Source organism: Cynocephalus volans, chromosome 6 (assembly GCF_027409185.1).
Source record: "Cynocephalus volans isolate mCynVol1 chromosome 6, mCynVol1.pri, whole genome shotgun sequence".
NCBI classification, from domain to species: domain Eukaryota; kingdom Metazoa; phylum Chordata; class Mammalia; order Dermoptera; family Cynocephalidae; genus Cynocephalus; species Cynocephalus volans.
Window position 1 is genome coordinate 114,472,205 of NC_084465.1, and position 14,950 is coordinate 114,487,154.

Consider the following 14,950-nt stretch of genomic DNA (forward strand, 5'->3'; position numbering starts at 1 on the left):
GGGGTGAGGTTGGAGGGTAACGAGGCCAGACCATAAGGGGACCTTGGAGGCCACTCTTCAGCTTTGATTCTGGGTGGAGCAGGAAGCTATTGTAGGGTTCTGAACAGAGTGACAGATCTTACCTATGAAAAGAATCACTGATCACTGTGCCAAGAAGAGCCTGAGGGGGTTGGGAGACCAGTGGGGGGCTCTTGCCATAAGCCAGGGGAGGGAGGTGCATGGAGGCAGGCTGGTAAGTGGCAGGCATGGCTGGTCTGGCTATACCTCTACTGGAAGGCAGAGCCAACACAACTGCTCTGCTGGCGCAAGTGGGTAATCAATAAATATTTGTTTGAATGAATGCTGAATCCTGAAACCCCCTCCGGCCCGCCCCAAGCCTCCCTGCTTCAGAACTTCCACTTTGCCTGTCACGTGAGTTGGCACCTGCCAGTCAGTCCTCTTCCTCTCGCCCCTCCTACAGCTGATGCCCAGAGACTGGAATCCTGTCTTCAGGGAGACTCCCATGACTCTGCACTTGATAAGCTGCCCAGTTGCACACCTTCTACTCGGGTAATGTCTCTCTCCATTGTTGTCTGAGGGCAGGGCCCTATCTGTCCTGCTCACTGCTGTATCCTGTCCCTGGCAGGAAGCCTGGTACGCAGAGGGTGCTCAGTAAATATTTGCTGAGTGGTGACTGGATGACTCGGCCTACCCTGTTCCTCTGGGCTTTGTATTTACTTCCTGCTTAGTCCAAAGGGCTCCAAGCCACAGCTGGACTCCAGGCCAGGGACAACTCCCTGCCACTTCCTCCAGAACCCGGGTCCTTGTTCCCTTCACCCTCGAGCCCTGGCTTGGACCTACTCGAAGCCTGAGAGGTTGCAGGAGGCCTGGAGCAGCTGCCCTAAGACTCTGCAGATCTCACTGTAGAGGCATCAATCAAGGTCAAGTTTTGCCCGGCCTGCATCCAGGCAAGCAACGGAGCATACCTAGAAACCTGACATGGGGCCATGGGCCGCTGCCCCCCCCGCCCGCAAGAACATCTTAGAATGTATTTATTAGCCACATGTGTCTCTTTGGGGTAGTGACTTATCTGCTCATGTCCTTCACCTAATTTCTGTTAAGATTTTTCTAATTCATTTTTAAGAGTTCTTTGTGCATTAAGAATGTCAGTCTGTGTGTGTTAAATTTGTTCCTTATCAATTGACTTTAAATTCAATTTGTGATGTTTTCCTTCGCTTGTATGTTGAGGAAATAATTTTCTATCTAAACATGTAAAAAAAAAGATCAAGTTTTCAGTTCCCAGAGCCCCTGTGTGCCCCCTCCCACTGCCCTCCCCACCCCAAAACTGAGACAAGACAGCCACCCAGTGGTAATTTTTCTAATTTTATTTTATAGCAATTGTCATGATTAAAGAAGTAAATAACACATTTAAAAACCTTCTCAGGGCCAAAGGATGCCAGAGTATTTACAAACATATGGGGTGGGGGGCGGCAAGACATGAGGATCTGAGGTTCTGGGGCGGGATTCCACTTACGCCCCTGCCCCAGGCCCCGAGCTGATCCCACCACCAAGACTTTCCTACCGGTCATAGCGTGGGTTCAGAGAGTGTGAGGCAGCCTCAGGGCCCTGCTTGGTGGGCCTGGTGGGAGACCCTCTAGCTGACCTGTGGCCCTATGTCCCGCCTCAGGGGCCCCCCACACCCCACAGGCCAGCTCAGAGGGGCCTCTGGGAAGCACCGAAGGACGGGGCAGTGTGGGGGACACGGGGGCTGGGACAGAGGTCAGCATGACCCAGCCTGCCTGTAATGGGACAGACACACACGCACACACGCACACATACACACACACACACAGTACCTTCACAGAAGAATCGCTAGGGGAGAGATATTCTTGTATGTGAGTTTTTCTGTCTTCTAAGACTTCATGACTACGTGTTATTTTTTGCTATTATTTTTTGTTTCTTCAACAGTGACATAAACTGAGGTAAACATCTGTGACCAACACCTCTCCTAAGGGGCAAAGGGTCCCAACCCGACCAGCAGAGGTGGCGGCAGCAGCAGCAGAGCCTTGACCTGATTCCAGTCCCGCTTTGGTGTCAGGTTGGTCGCTGCCCCTCAATGCCTCTGAAAACGAGGGGGGCCAGGCTACATAACTACGGTCCCTTCCCAACGCTACCATCCTACTACTACGACAAGGGAGAAAGCTCCCAGACAGGATCTTGAGAGAGAGAGAGAGAGAGAGAGAGAGAGAGAACTAAGGTGAGGGACTACTGTGGAATCTCGCTTCCTTGTTATTGCAGGAGATCAGGATGTCGAGAGGCCTAAGGCAAGAGAAGTCGAGGCTGGGAGAGGTGGGCCCGGCTGGGCTCCAGGTGGGCTGGGGGCAGTGATGGGGGCCATCTCGGAGACATGGCCCATGGTGGGAGGAGGGGTTGGCTACTTACCTGGCGTGTGGAGGGCCCCGTGCCCAGTGGGGAGGTGGGGTCTTGAGAGGAGTGGGCACACGAGGAGAGTGGGGCCAGGCCCTGGGGCGACCACATGCTGTTTGTAAACTGGACCTGGGCAGGGCAGGGAGACCTATAGCCCTTTTGCGCAGTGGGAGTGAGGGGTGGCTGGAGAGGCGGGGGCTCCAGGCCGGAAGGTGATTGGTACCCCCCTAGGCAGCCTGGCCCATGAAGGAGCTCCTCAAATGCCCCAGAATCCAGAAGGGAGCCTGGCAGGGGCGGCCCAGGATGGTGGATGGGCACTGCCAGGCAGAGGGAGTAGCCTCGACCATGTCAAGGTTATTGCAGGGTCCCAGACCTCCAGGAGGGGGAGGGGGGTTATGAGGGGATGCTGGGCCAGGCTGGGTTCCTCTCCTCTCGGTTTTGCTGCCTGGAGGCCTGTATCAACCTGCAGGTGCCTCCCCGCCCGGTTCCCTGAGGGGTGTGTGACACACAGGCCCGCAGCCCTTGGACAGCTGCCTGGAGAGAAGCCTGGGCGGCGTGGAGGGCGGGTGGAGTCACTGGGGCACATGGCTACACTCACATGTGTGCACTCTATACAGCACACACCTATTCACACACTTCCACAGCCCCCATTCTCACACCTGCAGAGGAAACTGCTACCCCTGCGTACTCCAGACCAGCAACTTGGGAGACTGGGTCAGCCTGAGTCTTGGAGGTTGACAAGTTTGACACCAAGAGAAACCCAGGAGAAATTCCTGGTGCAAATTACCTGGCCGCCTGCCTGAAGCCCAGGCCACTGAGTCTGGGCTGGCACAGCGAGGAATGGGAGGACCTGGGAGAGGCCCCTGGGCCTGGGGAAGGTGCACCTGGCAGGGGAGTTGGGCCCTGTCCTAAGGATGCAGGGGCAGCTGAGACCCCTGCCCCGGGAGCCCTTCCGTCCCCAGGATTTGTCAGGACAATCCCTTGTGTGTGTGTGTGGGGGGGGGGGGTGTTGGGAGAGGGGAGGTCTACTGCTCTGCATTTCGGTGGCTGCGTGGCCAGAGGCAGGTTTCTTCCCTTCTTGGCTGTGTGTCCTCACCAGTGGAACAGGGGCGTGAGGGAGTCACTAGATTCTTGGGGCCTGTGCCTGCACACACACACTTAAGTGACATCCAGACGTTTGCCACATTTTCCAGGGGCTTGGCGCCTCCCCTCCAGTTCCCAGGAAAGGGGCAGGACACAGCTGCTCTCAGCTCATAGTCTTCATCCCAGCCAGTGCCCAGGGGCCTTAAGCTCCTTCTCTGCCCAACACTTAAGTTCCCTTCTGTGCCCAGGGTGGGGAGGGGGCAGAGTGGGGTGGCCAGGAGGTCAGGGCCTGAGGTGGAACTGTGGGATGATGTGGGAAGGGCCAGGAGCAACTAGTGGTGTTGCAGGACTCAGGGAGGTGTGGGGTCTGGCCCGCAAGCTCCCTTGCTCCTGGTGTGGGGGGACAGGGGCTCTGAACGCTTGGGTCTGTGGGCGTGGCTCCTCCGGGTCCCGCCCCGGTACGCCCCCGGGCCGTGCGAGGTCTTTTGGTGGCTAGTCACCGGCCCGTGTCCTGCCGAGTCCGCCGCTTCTCTCTCCCGTCGCCACGGGCAACCAGCGGCTCGGAGCGGCCTGGGGTGGCTCCCCACGCCCCTGCCTGGCAGCGTGCTCGGCGCCCTGGCCCGCGGGCGGCGGGGGCGGCTCAGACGCAGATCTCGATGGCCGTGGCCAGCACCACCTGCCCTTTGCTCTTGTCCGGGCGGCCGTCGGTCCTGCCAGTGGGCCCTGCGGGGGGCAGGGCAGCCTCGGGCCCGGGCCCGGGCGGTGGCCCAATGGCAGGGGGCGCGGGCCGGGAGCCACTGCTGCTGCTCTCGGTCAGCACCGTCCGCTTGAGCGGCCCAGGCGCCTCGAGGCGCAGCGGCCCAGCTGCGGGCGGGCGGTCCCCGGGTGGCCGGCGTGCGCCGCGGTGCGAGGGCCGGCGCCGCAGCTCGGACGTGAGCTCGTGCTTGAGGAAGCGGAACACCTCCTTGGCTGGGCCCCGGCGCTCGGGCTCTAGTGCCAGCAGCCGCTGGAACATGCGCAGCGCCGGCTCGGTGAAGCGGCGCCACTGCGACGGCAGCCCGGGCAGGCGGCCGCGCTGCCAGCGCACGAACTCCTCGAAGAAGGCGTCGGCGCCCGAGGCTGCCTCCCACGGGAAGTTGCCGGTGAGCACGCAGAAGATGAGCACGCCGAAGGCCCACACGTCCACGCCTGTGTCCACCGCCAGCCCGTCGGCGCGGCCCGCCTGGCACACCTCAGGCGCCGTGTAGGGGATCGTGCCGCTGACACGCTTCACGCGGCAGCCCACGCGGCGCGTCATACCGAAGTCGGCCAGCTTCACGCGGCGGCACTCACGGTCAAACAGCAGCACGTTCTCCGGCTTGATGTCGCGGTGCACCAGCTGCCGCCCGTGCATGAAGTCCAGCGCCAGGCCCAGCTGCTGCACGCAGCGCTTCACCGTGTCTTCGGGGAGCCCCACCTATGGCAGCCCAGGGCAGAGCCGAGCTCAGGGCCAACGTGCTCGCCCACGCCCCACCGCCCCTCCCCAGGTCCTACCCAGTCCAGGCCCCACCACGTGCTCTGCGTGGCCCACCCTGCCCCCGATACCGGTGCCAGCCGCTCTCCGCTGCCCATCCCACCCGGGCACCCCTCCTGCTCCCCCGGCCAGGCAGTTTTCTCCTGCAATCCTTTCCCCAACAACTGCAGCAACCCCCTTCCTGCACAGTCTCATCAGACCCTCAAAGTTGGTGGCTAGCTACTGTGCCCATTTTCCCTATAGGGACATTGAGGCTCTGGGAGGTCTTGTCACTTAGCTACCAAGTGGCAGAGCAGATTCAAACCTAATGCCTGGTATCCTCTCCTTCTTCCCCCGCTCTCCAGGTTCCAGGGTCCCTCCTCTGAAGCCGCCTTCCCAGGTGGACCTGACGCCTCTGGGCAGCTCGAGGAGGGTGCTGTTGAACTGTACCCTGTCACTCCAGCTGTTCCTGAAGAGCGCTTATCTCAATCTGTCATTATCTGGCTGACTGTGGAGTGTCCCCAATAGAACCAGGGCACGACCTTTGTTGTCTTCACTGTGCATCCCCAGCCCCCAAACAGTGACAGACATACAGTAGGCGCTCAATAAATACTTGCTGATTAAATGGTCTGACTTCTTCCCCACTCTCACATTCTGGGGACCCCAAAGACCATCTCCCCTCCCTATGCCACCATCCCAAGTACCTGGGGAGGGATGATGTCAAACAGGTCCCCAGCGGGCGCATACTCCTGGGCGAAGACGTAGCAGTCCTCCGTCTCAAAGACCACATCGAAGACCTTGATGATGAAGGGGCTGGAGGAGAGGCTGTTGGTGATGCTCACCTCCCGCAGGAAGTTCTTCAGCTTGGTTTTGCTCTTGTTCACAAACTTCAGGGCCATTTTCGTGCCTGACAGGGGCAACAGCAATGGTGGTGAAGCCCCCGCCCCCTGCGTCCCTGCACCTGACACATACCCATGCCTGTCTGCATGGCCTGTCCCAGCGACAAAGCACGATGGAGCCCCCGGCCAGCATGACTGCCCTCATCTTACAGATGGGAAACAGACCCAGAGAGGGGAAGGGACTTGACAAAGGCCATGCAGCAAAGCGAGACCCACCAGCGTCTTCTACAACCCGTCTGTAGCCTCCATGATGAGGTGGGCAGTGGGGAGGACCTGGTGCCTCCTCTGCCTGCTCTCATTTTCTCCTGCCACACTATACACTTGTTTATCTTGTCTGTCTCCCCCAGCCCAGGAACCTCTGTCTTGTTTCCTGCTGTGTCTTCAGAGTGTGGCACACAGTAGGTGCTCAGCAGATGTTGGTTACATGGATGGATGGATAAGAAGAAAGGAGACGCTGCGAGGCCCACGCCCCCACCTCTGTGCTTGGGCAGGCGTCTGTACCCACCTGTGCGAGCTGTGTGATGCACATGCGTGTGTCCACAGGGCACTCACACATCGCAGGCCCTGCCTTCTGCACTTCCCACTCACAACTCATGCTTCATAATGACCCTATGGGGCGGACACTAACGTTACCCTATTTTACAGAAGAGGAAACTGAGGCAGAGAGGTTAAGTCCCTTGCCCAGGGTCACACAGCAAGCAGGTAGCAAATCTCAGGTGACCCCATGGCCAGTGTTCCTCCTGCTGCCCTCAGTTGGCACGGAGTCCCCCACCCCAAGGGGGCGCAGCTGTGGGAGCTAACACAGCCCCGCCCAACTGGCAGGGTGGGCACCACTGTGAGCCTGCAGTGTAAGGGAGGCACCCAGCTCAGTGGCTAAGCAAGAAGTTTCTAGAGCTGACTACTGGGTCTCATCCTAGTTCAAACTCTCTGTACCTGCATGACCTTGGCTAGGTGACTGAACCTGTATGGGTCTTGGTGTCCTCATCTGAGAAATGAAGATGGCCATACTGATCTCACAGGTTCATCTCCAAGCACCCTTTAAGTGTGCTGCCCTGTTCCTGAGGACCCCCCCACAGCTCTCTGTCCACTTCCCTAGGGTCAGCTATCACCAATATATAACCACCAGCCCTGCTCTCTCTCCAGAGCTCCAGAGGTCCCTGGGTGCATCCCCTTGGGTGTTGCAAGGGCACTTCAGATGACCCCAAAGCAGCCCCCTCCAGTCTGGGCACTCCATTTGGCCCCAAATTCTTCCCTTGTCCCATCTGCCCAGTCCCTGCCTGCCTGGGCCTCTTTAGGCCCCACCCTCTCCACCTGGGCCACTGACTCAGCCTCCTTGCTAGCCTCCTGGCCCCCCCCGAAAGCACCAGAGAGCCAATCTGGAATGCCAACCATGTTCCCCAACCATGTTCCCCCACCCCGCTCTTAAAATCCTGTCACCCTGCAGACACTCACCTGTGCCCTTGTGGGCCACCAGGTCAACCTTTCCATAGGTGCCTTTACCCAGCTCTCGGACCAGCTCGTAGTGCTTGGTGACGTCGCTAGCGGCCAGCGTGCGGAGGGTCAGTGCCTGCATGTCTTCAGTGAGAAGGGGCACACCAGCACCCGGCCCAGGGGCAGTCCCTGGCCCACAGCAGGGCAGGGAGTGGGGCGGCTCAGGCTCTGGGCAGCCCACACTCATCTTCTCCCTGTTGGGGGTGTGTATGACATCAGGCCATGGTCCCCTCCTCTGTCCACCTCCTGCCTCCCCAGTGCCCAGGAAACTTGCAGCGGGGCCCAGATGCCAGGCCCAAGATGACCACAACGGGGCGAGAAGCATCTTTGTTGCCTTCCCCAAAGCTTCGGGGGTCAGGCCTGAACCAGCACTGTCCCAGCCCCTTGCACGTCTCCTGCTGTCATCCACAGTGTCAGGCAAGGCACATGTATTTATGTTGCACGAAGGCACAGCCACACACTGAGTTCACAGGAGTGTTCCCATTCACGAGCATTGATGAAGCACCTGCTGTTTGCCAGGTGTTCTTCTAAACCCTGGGGACAGAGCACTGAACAGACACTTCAGAATTCCTGCCCTCAAGGGGCTTACATCCCAGGGGAGATGGACGATGACATGGTGATCACATGAATTATGTATGATCAAAGGCAATATGGGCTGTTGAGAAAATAAAAATAAGGTAGGGAATGGGGGACTGAGGGCAGAGACTGCAGGTATGGCCACATGCTGACACCACCACGTGTACAGCCGCACGGTGACACAGCCTTCTAATGCCTCCCCACCACAGATGACCATACAGTCCCACTCAGGTACCATAGCACAGCTGCGGTCTCAGCCCCCACCCCAGACATAGGACGGAGCACCTGTGCCACAAAGACGCAGCCCTCCCCTCCTCATTGACAGCTGGACCAACCCCTTCAGTGTCCACACAAGCGGGGGTGGTCTGCCTGGACGCACCCCTCATAGCTACTGAATTTGTCTCCAAATAGACAGGTGTCCTTGAGTCTACCTGTAGGTGTTGGGGGAGCAGAGAGGTACGAGGGTGGGGGCCAGGGCTGGGAGCAGGAGATCTGGCTCTTGAAAGCTCTAAGTGGTGCCAGTGCGCTAACTCTCCCTATCCAGGGGGTTCTCATGTCTTTCTTTTCAAATTTTATTTCACTTTATTTTTCTACAGTTTTATTGAGGTATATTTGATGTACAATAAACCACACATATTTAAAGCGTACAATTTGATGAGTTCTGACATATGTCTGTTCATGAAACCATCACTGTGATCGAGGTAACGAACATATCGTCCCCAATATCTCCTTTTGTCCCTTTATAAGTTCCCAGCCCCGCCCACCCCTGTCTTGCAACCACTCTGGGATCTTCATTTCCTATCTGTGGAATGGAGGAGGGTAGAGGGGAGATGAGCCTTGTCCAGGCGGGCATGCAGGTGTGCATACGTGTCTGTGCCAGCCCGGGGAGCCTGCCTCCCGGTGCACCCCCCTCTGACCTCCCCCCTCTCCCAGCATCCCCAGCCTGCCCTGCAGTCCCCCACTCCCTGAGAGACCACCATCTGAGAGAAGGCTCAGACAGGAGCCAGACAGCCTGGGTTCAAACCCCAGCTCCATCACTTGCTGGCTGGTTACTTCATCTCCATGCCTCAGTTTCTTCATCTATGAAGGGACTAGAATGGTCTCTCTTTTCTATGGGTCATCATGAGGATTAAATAAATTCTCAGGCATGAAGACAGGGGAGCTCCCCAAGGGCCCAGCACCCTCACCATGGCCAGCACTCCCTTCCAGGCCCAGAGCCTCTCCCCTCTCTCTGCCTTCCCCTTCTCTCTCAGCACGACCCAGCCTCCCACTTCTCAGGGAGAGGAGGGACATCAGGAGGGAACTTCCTGGCCTCCCACCCAGCCACAAACGGAGCTCCATCTGCACAGTCCTCTCAGCTGGCTGGGGGGCAGGGAGCCCTCCTCCCCTCCCTCCCCCAAAGCCTTGGCTCCCACCTTCTGCTCCCTTAGGAAACTGCCCCTCCCTTCATCCCCTCCCCGGGCCCCCTTCTGCTCCATTCACGAACCAGCTCTCCGATCCTGTTCTAACAGAACCTGCCCACCCCCGGCTCCTGCCTCTCTTTTCGATGTGAATGTATGCCAGAGACTCTGAAATGCCACATGACTGCCCTGGGAGAGCCTAGTCTGTAGCCTGGACTAGCCCATTTCACAACCCCTCCCCCCCGGGAGGCGGGAATGGTGCCAGGCCCATGGAAACCCAGTCCTGCTTCCCTTCCTTTCTGCCCTCAGTGGGTTGGATAAACTTGGCACAACACCTGTCACTAAATCTTCCTGTAGTCCCCACTTGGCTGGATGGTACTGGGCTCTCTTTGCTGCAGCTGCCAACTGGGCTGACGTGGAGCGATACCTCTCTGTGGCCGTCTTTCTGTGGGTGCAGGGCTGGACGGGATCTCCTCTGCCAATCCCTGCCAAGGCCTACCCACCGCCTGGGTGATGAGGACCCCGTGTGGGAACACCGAGGCAATCTGCTGTGATGCCACAAGAAGAGAGAAGGCTGTGTCTGCATGAGCACCCTCGGGCCAGCATGTCCTTGGGTCCTTCCTGTGGAGAGTGTGGGGCTGTCCCTGAGGGGCTCTGGGGAGTACACAGTCCCTTTGCCTTGAACTCTCCACCCCCCACCAGGAGGGCCACTGGGCTGCTCTCCTGACCTGCTTCTTCTGATGCGTGGACTCCCCCAGGGCTGCAGAGGTGGGCGGCCGCATGTGTGCAGGCACACGTGTGCACACATGTGCAATCCTCCCACATCAGGCTTCGGCCCTACCAGGTCACTTCAGGCGGTTTCTGCATCCCCTGGGAGCTTGACTGGCAGCTGTGAGCCATCCTCCCCACTCTCCTTCCTCCCATGCCCAGGGACTGGTGGGAGTTGGCTCATCCCTGCCCCTTGGGCCTCAGAGTTGCCCTGGGTAGGTAGGTAGTGGGCTGGGTCAGGGGCACAGCCACAGTAGGGTGGGTTTGGGCCCCCCGTGTGCCCCCATACCCTCAAGTCCAGCCATGCTGCTGACCACTACCCTGCACTGCCTCTCTACAGCTTTAGTGTCCCCTATTCAGTCTCTTCCACCATTCCTGACCAATCTCTACTGCCTGCTACACTTCCCCCTGCCAGACACCCTCTTGTCTCATCTGCAAGTCCCACTCCTCCAGGAAGCCTGCCTTGCTGCCCTAGCTGAGCACTGCGATTCGGACAGGGTCTGTGTGTTATGCTCTCAGAGCCCCCACTGAGTATCTTGGGGTGGTCTCAGCTGTGTTCCTCTCTGTCCCATCAACAGGCCAAGAGCTCCCCAGGGGCAGGGGCTCGATCATGTTCAACCCTCTCTCTCATCCCCTTCCTTGGTTCATAGGGTCCAGTTTCAGGGTCCTCCCACTGCCCCCTCCCTCCTTCCCCCCCTCCCTCTCTTTTCAGGCTTATTCTCCACAAGGTGTCAGCAGAAGACAAGGAATTAATCCACACCTGTCCCTGCTGCTGTGTCATCCCCCAGGTACATGCTGCCTCTGACCCACTTACGACGCATGTGACTTAAGAGGCGCAGTGGGGAGCGATGGAAACAGCACAGGCCTTGAGGCTCGGCAGGCTTGGCCTTGATCCTAACGTGCGCCACTTTTTAGCTGGGTGACCTTGAGCAAGTCACGCCACTTCTCTGGGCTTCCACATCCATATGATGAAAATAATAATCATGATAATGGCACTAACGCGTCCACATTACTTACTACACGCCAGGCCCTGTTCAAAGGACTATCTTGTCTAATCCTCTCAACCCTACGAGGTAGGTATTACTATTACCCCCACCTTAGAGATGAAGAAAATGAGGCACAGAGAGACTAAATAACCTGCCCAAGTTCACGGCTAGTGCTGGGATTGGCTCCAAAGCTGGCACTTTCAACTGCTATGTTTTCCCACATCAGCATGTGGGCAACCTCTCACCTGATCCCTTGGTAGCCAGGAGGGGAAACTGAGGCCCAGAAGAGGACACAGTTCCAGCCAAGGATACCACACCTTCTTCACTCAGCGCCTGCTGAGAGCTGCCTGGGTGCCAGGCACTAGCCTAGGGGCTTCCCACGCGTGAGCTCATCTGACCTTCACAACCATCCCCTGCCCACCCACATCAGCTCCATTGTTCAGATGAGAACTTGAGGCCCAGAGAGTGAAGTAAGACACATCCACCTCACTGAGTGGTCGTAAGAGTCAGAGGCATATCCGTCCGGCTTCAGTGGGAACTCTGTCCTCCAGGTATTTTATCACCACGTCTCTGCATCCACTTGAAGGAGCAGCTGTGGACTTGATGGCTGTGAACTTTCCAGCACCAGGCAGGGGAGGCCTCTGCTGACCGTGGCTCACACCGTGTAGTCAGCATCGCATCTACCCCCACTCGAGCTGACGGTGCTGTCCCAGGAGACTCCACACGCCTTGCCCCTCAAGGGTGTGTCCTCCCTGGCCCTGAAGGAGGCCCTCCAACTCCCATCTGTGTTGCCCAGGGCAGGTGGGGGGGGGTCCCCTAGTATTCTTGGCAGCAGCTGTAGTTCTGCCACTGCTGGGAGGGCCACAATGGTGGTGGTGGGGGGCTTCCCAAGCAAGAAGCAAAACCGAACTGCATACCATTTCCTGTTGGTGGGCAGCTTGAGCTGGGTGCTGCCCTTATGAAACTACACCCAGCTCATCACCCGACCCAGACCTACACTGGAATCCTCATTCCCCACCACACACACACACACACACACACACACACACACACACACACAGTGCCACCAGCTTGACAAAATTCTACTAAGTCCCCATGAGAAGAAGGCAAGATGCTTCCTATTTAAAAAAAAAAAAAGCTCAATTAGCTATAATTTATATACCACAAAATTCATCCATTGTAAAGTACAGTTCAATGATTTCAGTAAATGTACAGAGCTGCACAACCATCACCACAATTGGGTGATGCTTTCTATTTTACAGATGAAAAACAGAGGCCCAAGAGGTGAGGATTTGCCTATGGCTATGGCAAAGAAAGCCAACTGTCCATCAAAAATGTGTGTTTCCTCTTCTATACAACAAAGTCGCTGCTGGAAAGTGGCTGTCCGGCAGGGAACCACAGGCCTTGACCTCCTTTGCATCCAGGGCAGCCCCATGACTGGCTTTCCCCACTGGAATGTGAGCAGCAGAAGCGTGTCCCTGCCTGCCTGGGGCTTCTAACAACTGAGGGAGGTTCCTCTATTCCCTCCTCTTCTGTGCAGGCTTGATGCAGAGGACTCCAAAACCCTGAAAGATGGTGGGGCCACCAGAGAGGAGGAGCCTGGGTCCCCAAATCATGGTGTGCAGGGCCTCCTGCTGCTGAGGACGGCCCACTCTGCACTGTTGTGAGCCAGAAGGGAACCTGGGCTGCTGAGACATGAGGGTGTCTTTGTTTCAGCAGCCAGCCCTACCCTGATTCAAAGGTTATGTAGCAAGTAAGCAAAAGAGTTGAGATTGGAACCTCAGTGTGTTCCACTGCCTGGAGTGTGCATGGTGCTAACACTGGAGACCAGACAACAAGAATGCAGTTATAGGAGCGGATGGGGTGACCAGCCTGTAAAGGTAAGAGGGTCTGTTCTTTCCTGTCTTGTGGGAGAATAATAATAATGGCAAATGTTTATTGGGCATTTACCAAATGCCAGGTGTAGTGCTAACCACTGTGGGTTAGATCACATAATAATCACAACCCTGGGAGGTGCTACTATTACTATTCTCATTTTACAGAAAGGGACACTGCTATGGCTTTAATGTTTTCTCCAAAACTCGTGTTGAGATTTAATTGCCATTGTAACAGTATGAAGAGGTAGGACCTTTAAAAGGTGACTACGACACCAGGGATCTGCCCTCATGAATGGATTAATGCTGTTATCATGCGATTGGGTTCCTTATAAAAGGATGAGTTCGGCCTCCTTTTGGCCTGTCTATCTCTTTTGCGCGCACATACTAGCACGCTCTCCTGCCCTTCCGCCTTCTGCCATGAGATGATGTGGCACAAAGGCCTTCACCAGAGGCCAGCACCTTGATCTTGGACTTCCCAGCCTCCAGAACTGGGAGAAATAAATTTCTATTCATTACTAATGACCCAGTCTGTGTTATTCTGTTGTAGGAGCACAAAATGGACTAAGAAATGTAACTGAGGCACAGACAGGCTAAGTGACCTGATCAGGAGCCAGCACTGAGCAGAGCTGAGATTTGAACTCAGGCTCTAAGGCTTTAGATTGTGTGCCCTATGCACTGTGTCCTGTAAGACTCCTGAAGGCAGACCCAGGCAGACAGCAACTCACAATAAGACGCAGCCTGGAAGTGTGTTCTCCCTCAATGGGGATGTAGAAGCAGAGGCTGGATGCCCATCTGCTGGGGAATCAGTGGGGGGGTGAGGTTGGACCAAGTGATACCAGCCAGGCCTTTCTGATTCTCACTCTGAGGTTCTCTGTCCCCACGCCCAGGTGCCCTCCCTTAGGCCGCTGGACCTGTGCTATGCCCCTCACATGGGCAACCTCCAAGGGTATCCTTAACAAAGCCCTGGCCTGGAAGGAGGCCACTGACCTGTAGATTGTTCCTGGGTGGGTCGCCTCACTTCTCTGGGTTAGTAGCAGTATTAAAAATCCCCATGAGAAAGCAGCCATATGGTGGGATTTCAGGCACTGAGGGGGACAGGGAGCCCCTGTGACCTTTCTCACCTGCTTTGTGTTGCTTCTCTGTAAAGCGAGGGGGCTGGAGCTGCATTCCCTTAGCCTGCGTGACTGAGACAACTCTCTGCACCTCCGTAGTCCCCTCCTCCTGCCTCCAGGTTCCTCCCTCCGATCCTTCTTATACATGACATCAAATTGTCTGAAGACCAGGTTTGACCAGTGCTTGCCTTGCTCCCACATTTTCAGTGGTTTCTTGTATGGGCGTGTGGTGTTTTTCCTGCTCAGCATCAATTTCCCTTTCTTTGGGTAACAGCCCCTTTCTCTGCCCATGTGGTTCAGTAGGGGTCTCCACCCTGGCCTTAGGGGCGGGCCTGACCCAGGCCTGGCCAACCAGTGGATCCATCCCATCTGCCAGGTCACTGTGACTGGTTCAGATGAACATGTGACCCAGGATGACCCACTGAGATCCAGCCCGAGGACTTTTTCTACAGCTCTCAGGACAGAGGTACCCTTTCCCCTGGGGCTACAAAGCCGGAGGACACAGGTCTGGAGCTGGTGGGAACCAGTTTTGCCACCACGAGGGGGGAGGCTGCCTGAAAATGAGGCCACAAAGGCATAAGCAGAGCTGAAAGATGCAGAGATTTCTGATGACTTGGAGCCCTGGGTCCAGGCACGCCTAAAGCCAATTATACTCCCTAACTTTTGTCTCATGAATCAATACATTTCCTTTTTGGCTTAATTAAGCTGGTTTGAGTTGAGTTTATGTAACCTGCAACCTAAAGATTCCAGACAAGTACACCTACTCAGGCCCAGGCACTGTGCTGAGTGTTGGCAGGGGCGGGTAGGTTAGAGCGATGCGTCAGACAGAGGGCATGAGCCTACATACAACTCAGCAAGGC

General features: G+C 56.9%; 1 protein-coding gene across 1 annotated transcript in view; it reads right to left on the reverse strand.

The window, feature by feature from the left end:
• Positions 1–1,349: 1,349 nt before the first annotated feature.
• Positions 1,350–14,950, reverse strand: part of SBK1 (SH3 domain binding kinase 1) — a 54,546-nt gene continuing 40,945 nt past the window's right edge. Inside the window, exons 2-4 of the mRNA XM_063100846.1 lie at positions 7,333–7,565; positions 5,686–5,888; positions 1,350–4,945 (exon numbers count right to left, since the gene is read on the reverse strand). Of these exons, the coding sequence (XP_062956916.1) occupies positions 4,130–4,945; positions 5,686–5,888; positions 7,333–7,565 (1,252 nt within the window). The 3' untranslated portion in view covers positions 1,350–4,129. The remainder of the gene's footprint in view (positions 4,946–5,685; positions 5,889–7,332; positions 7,566–14,950) is intronic.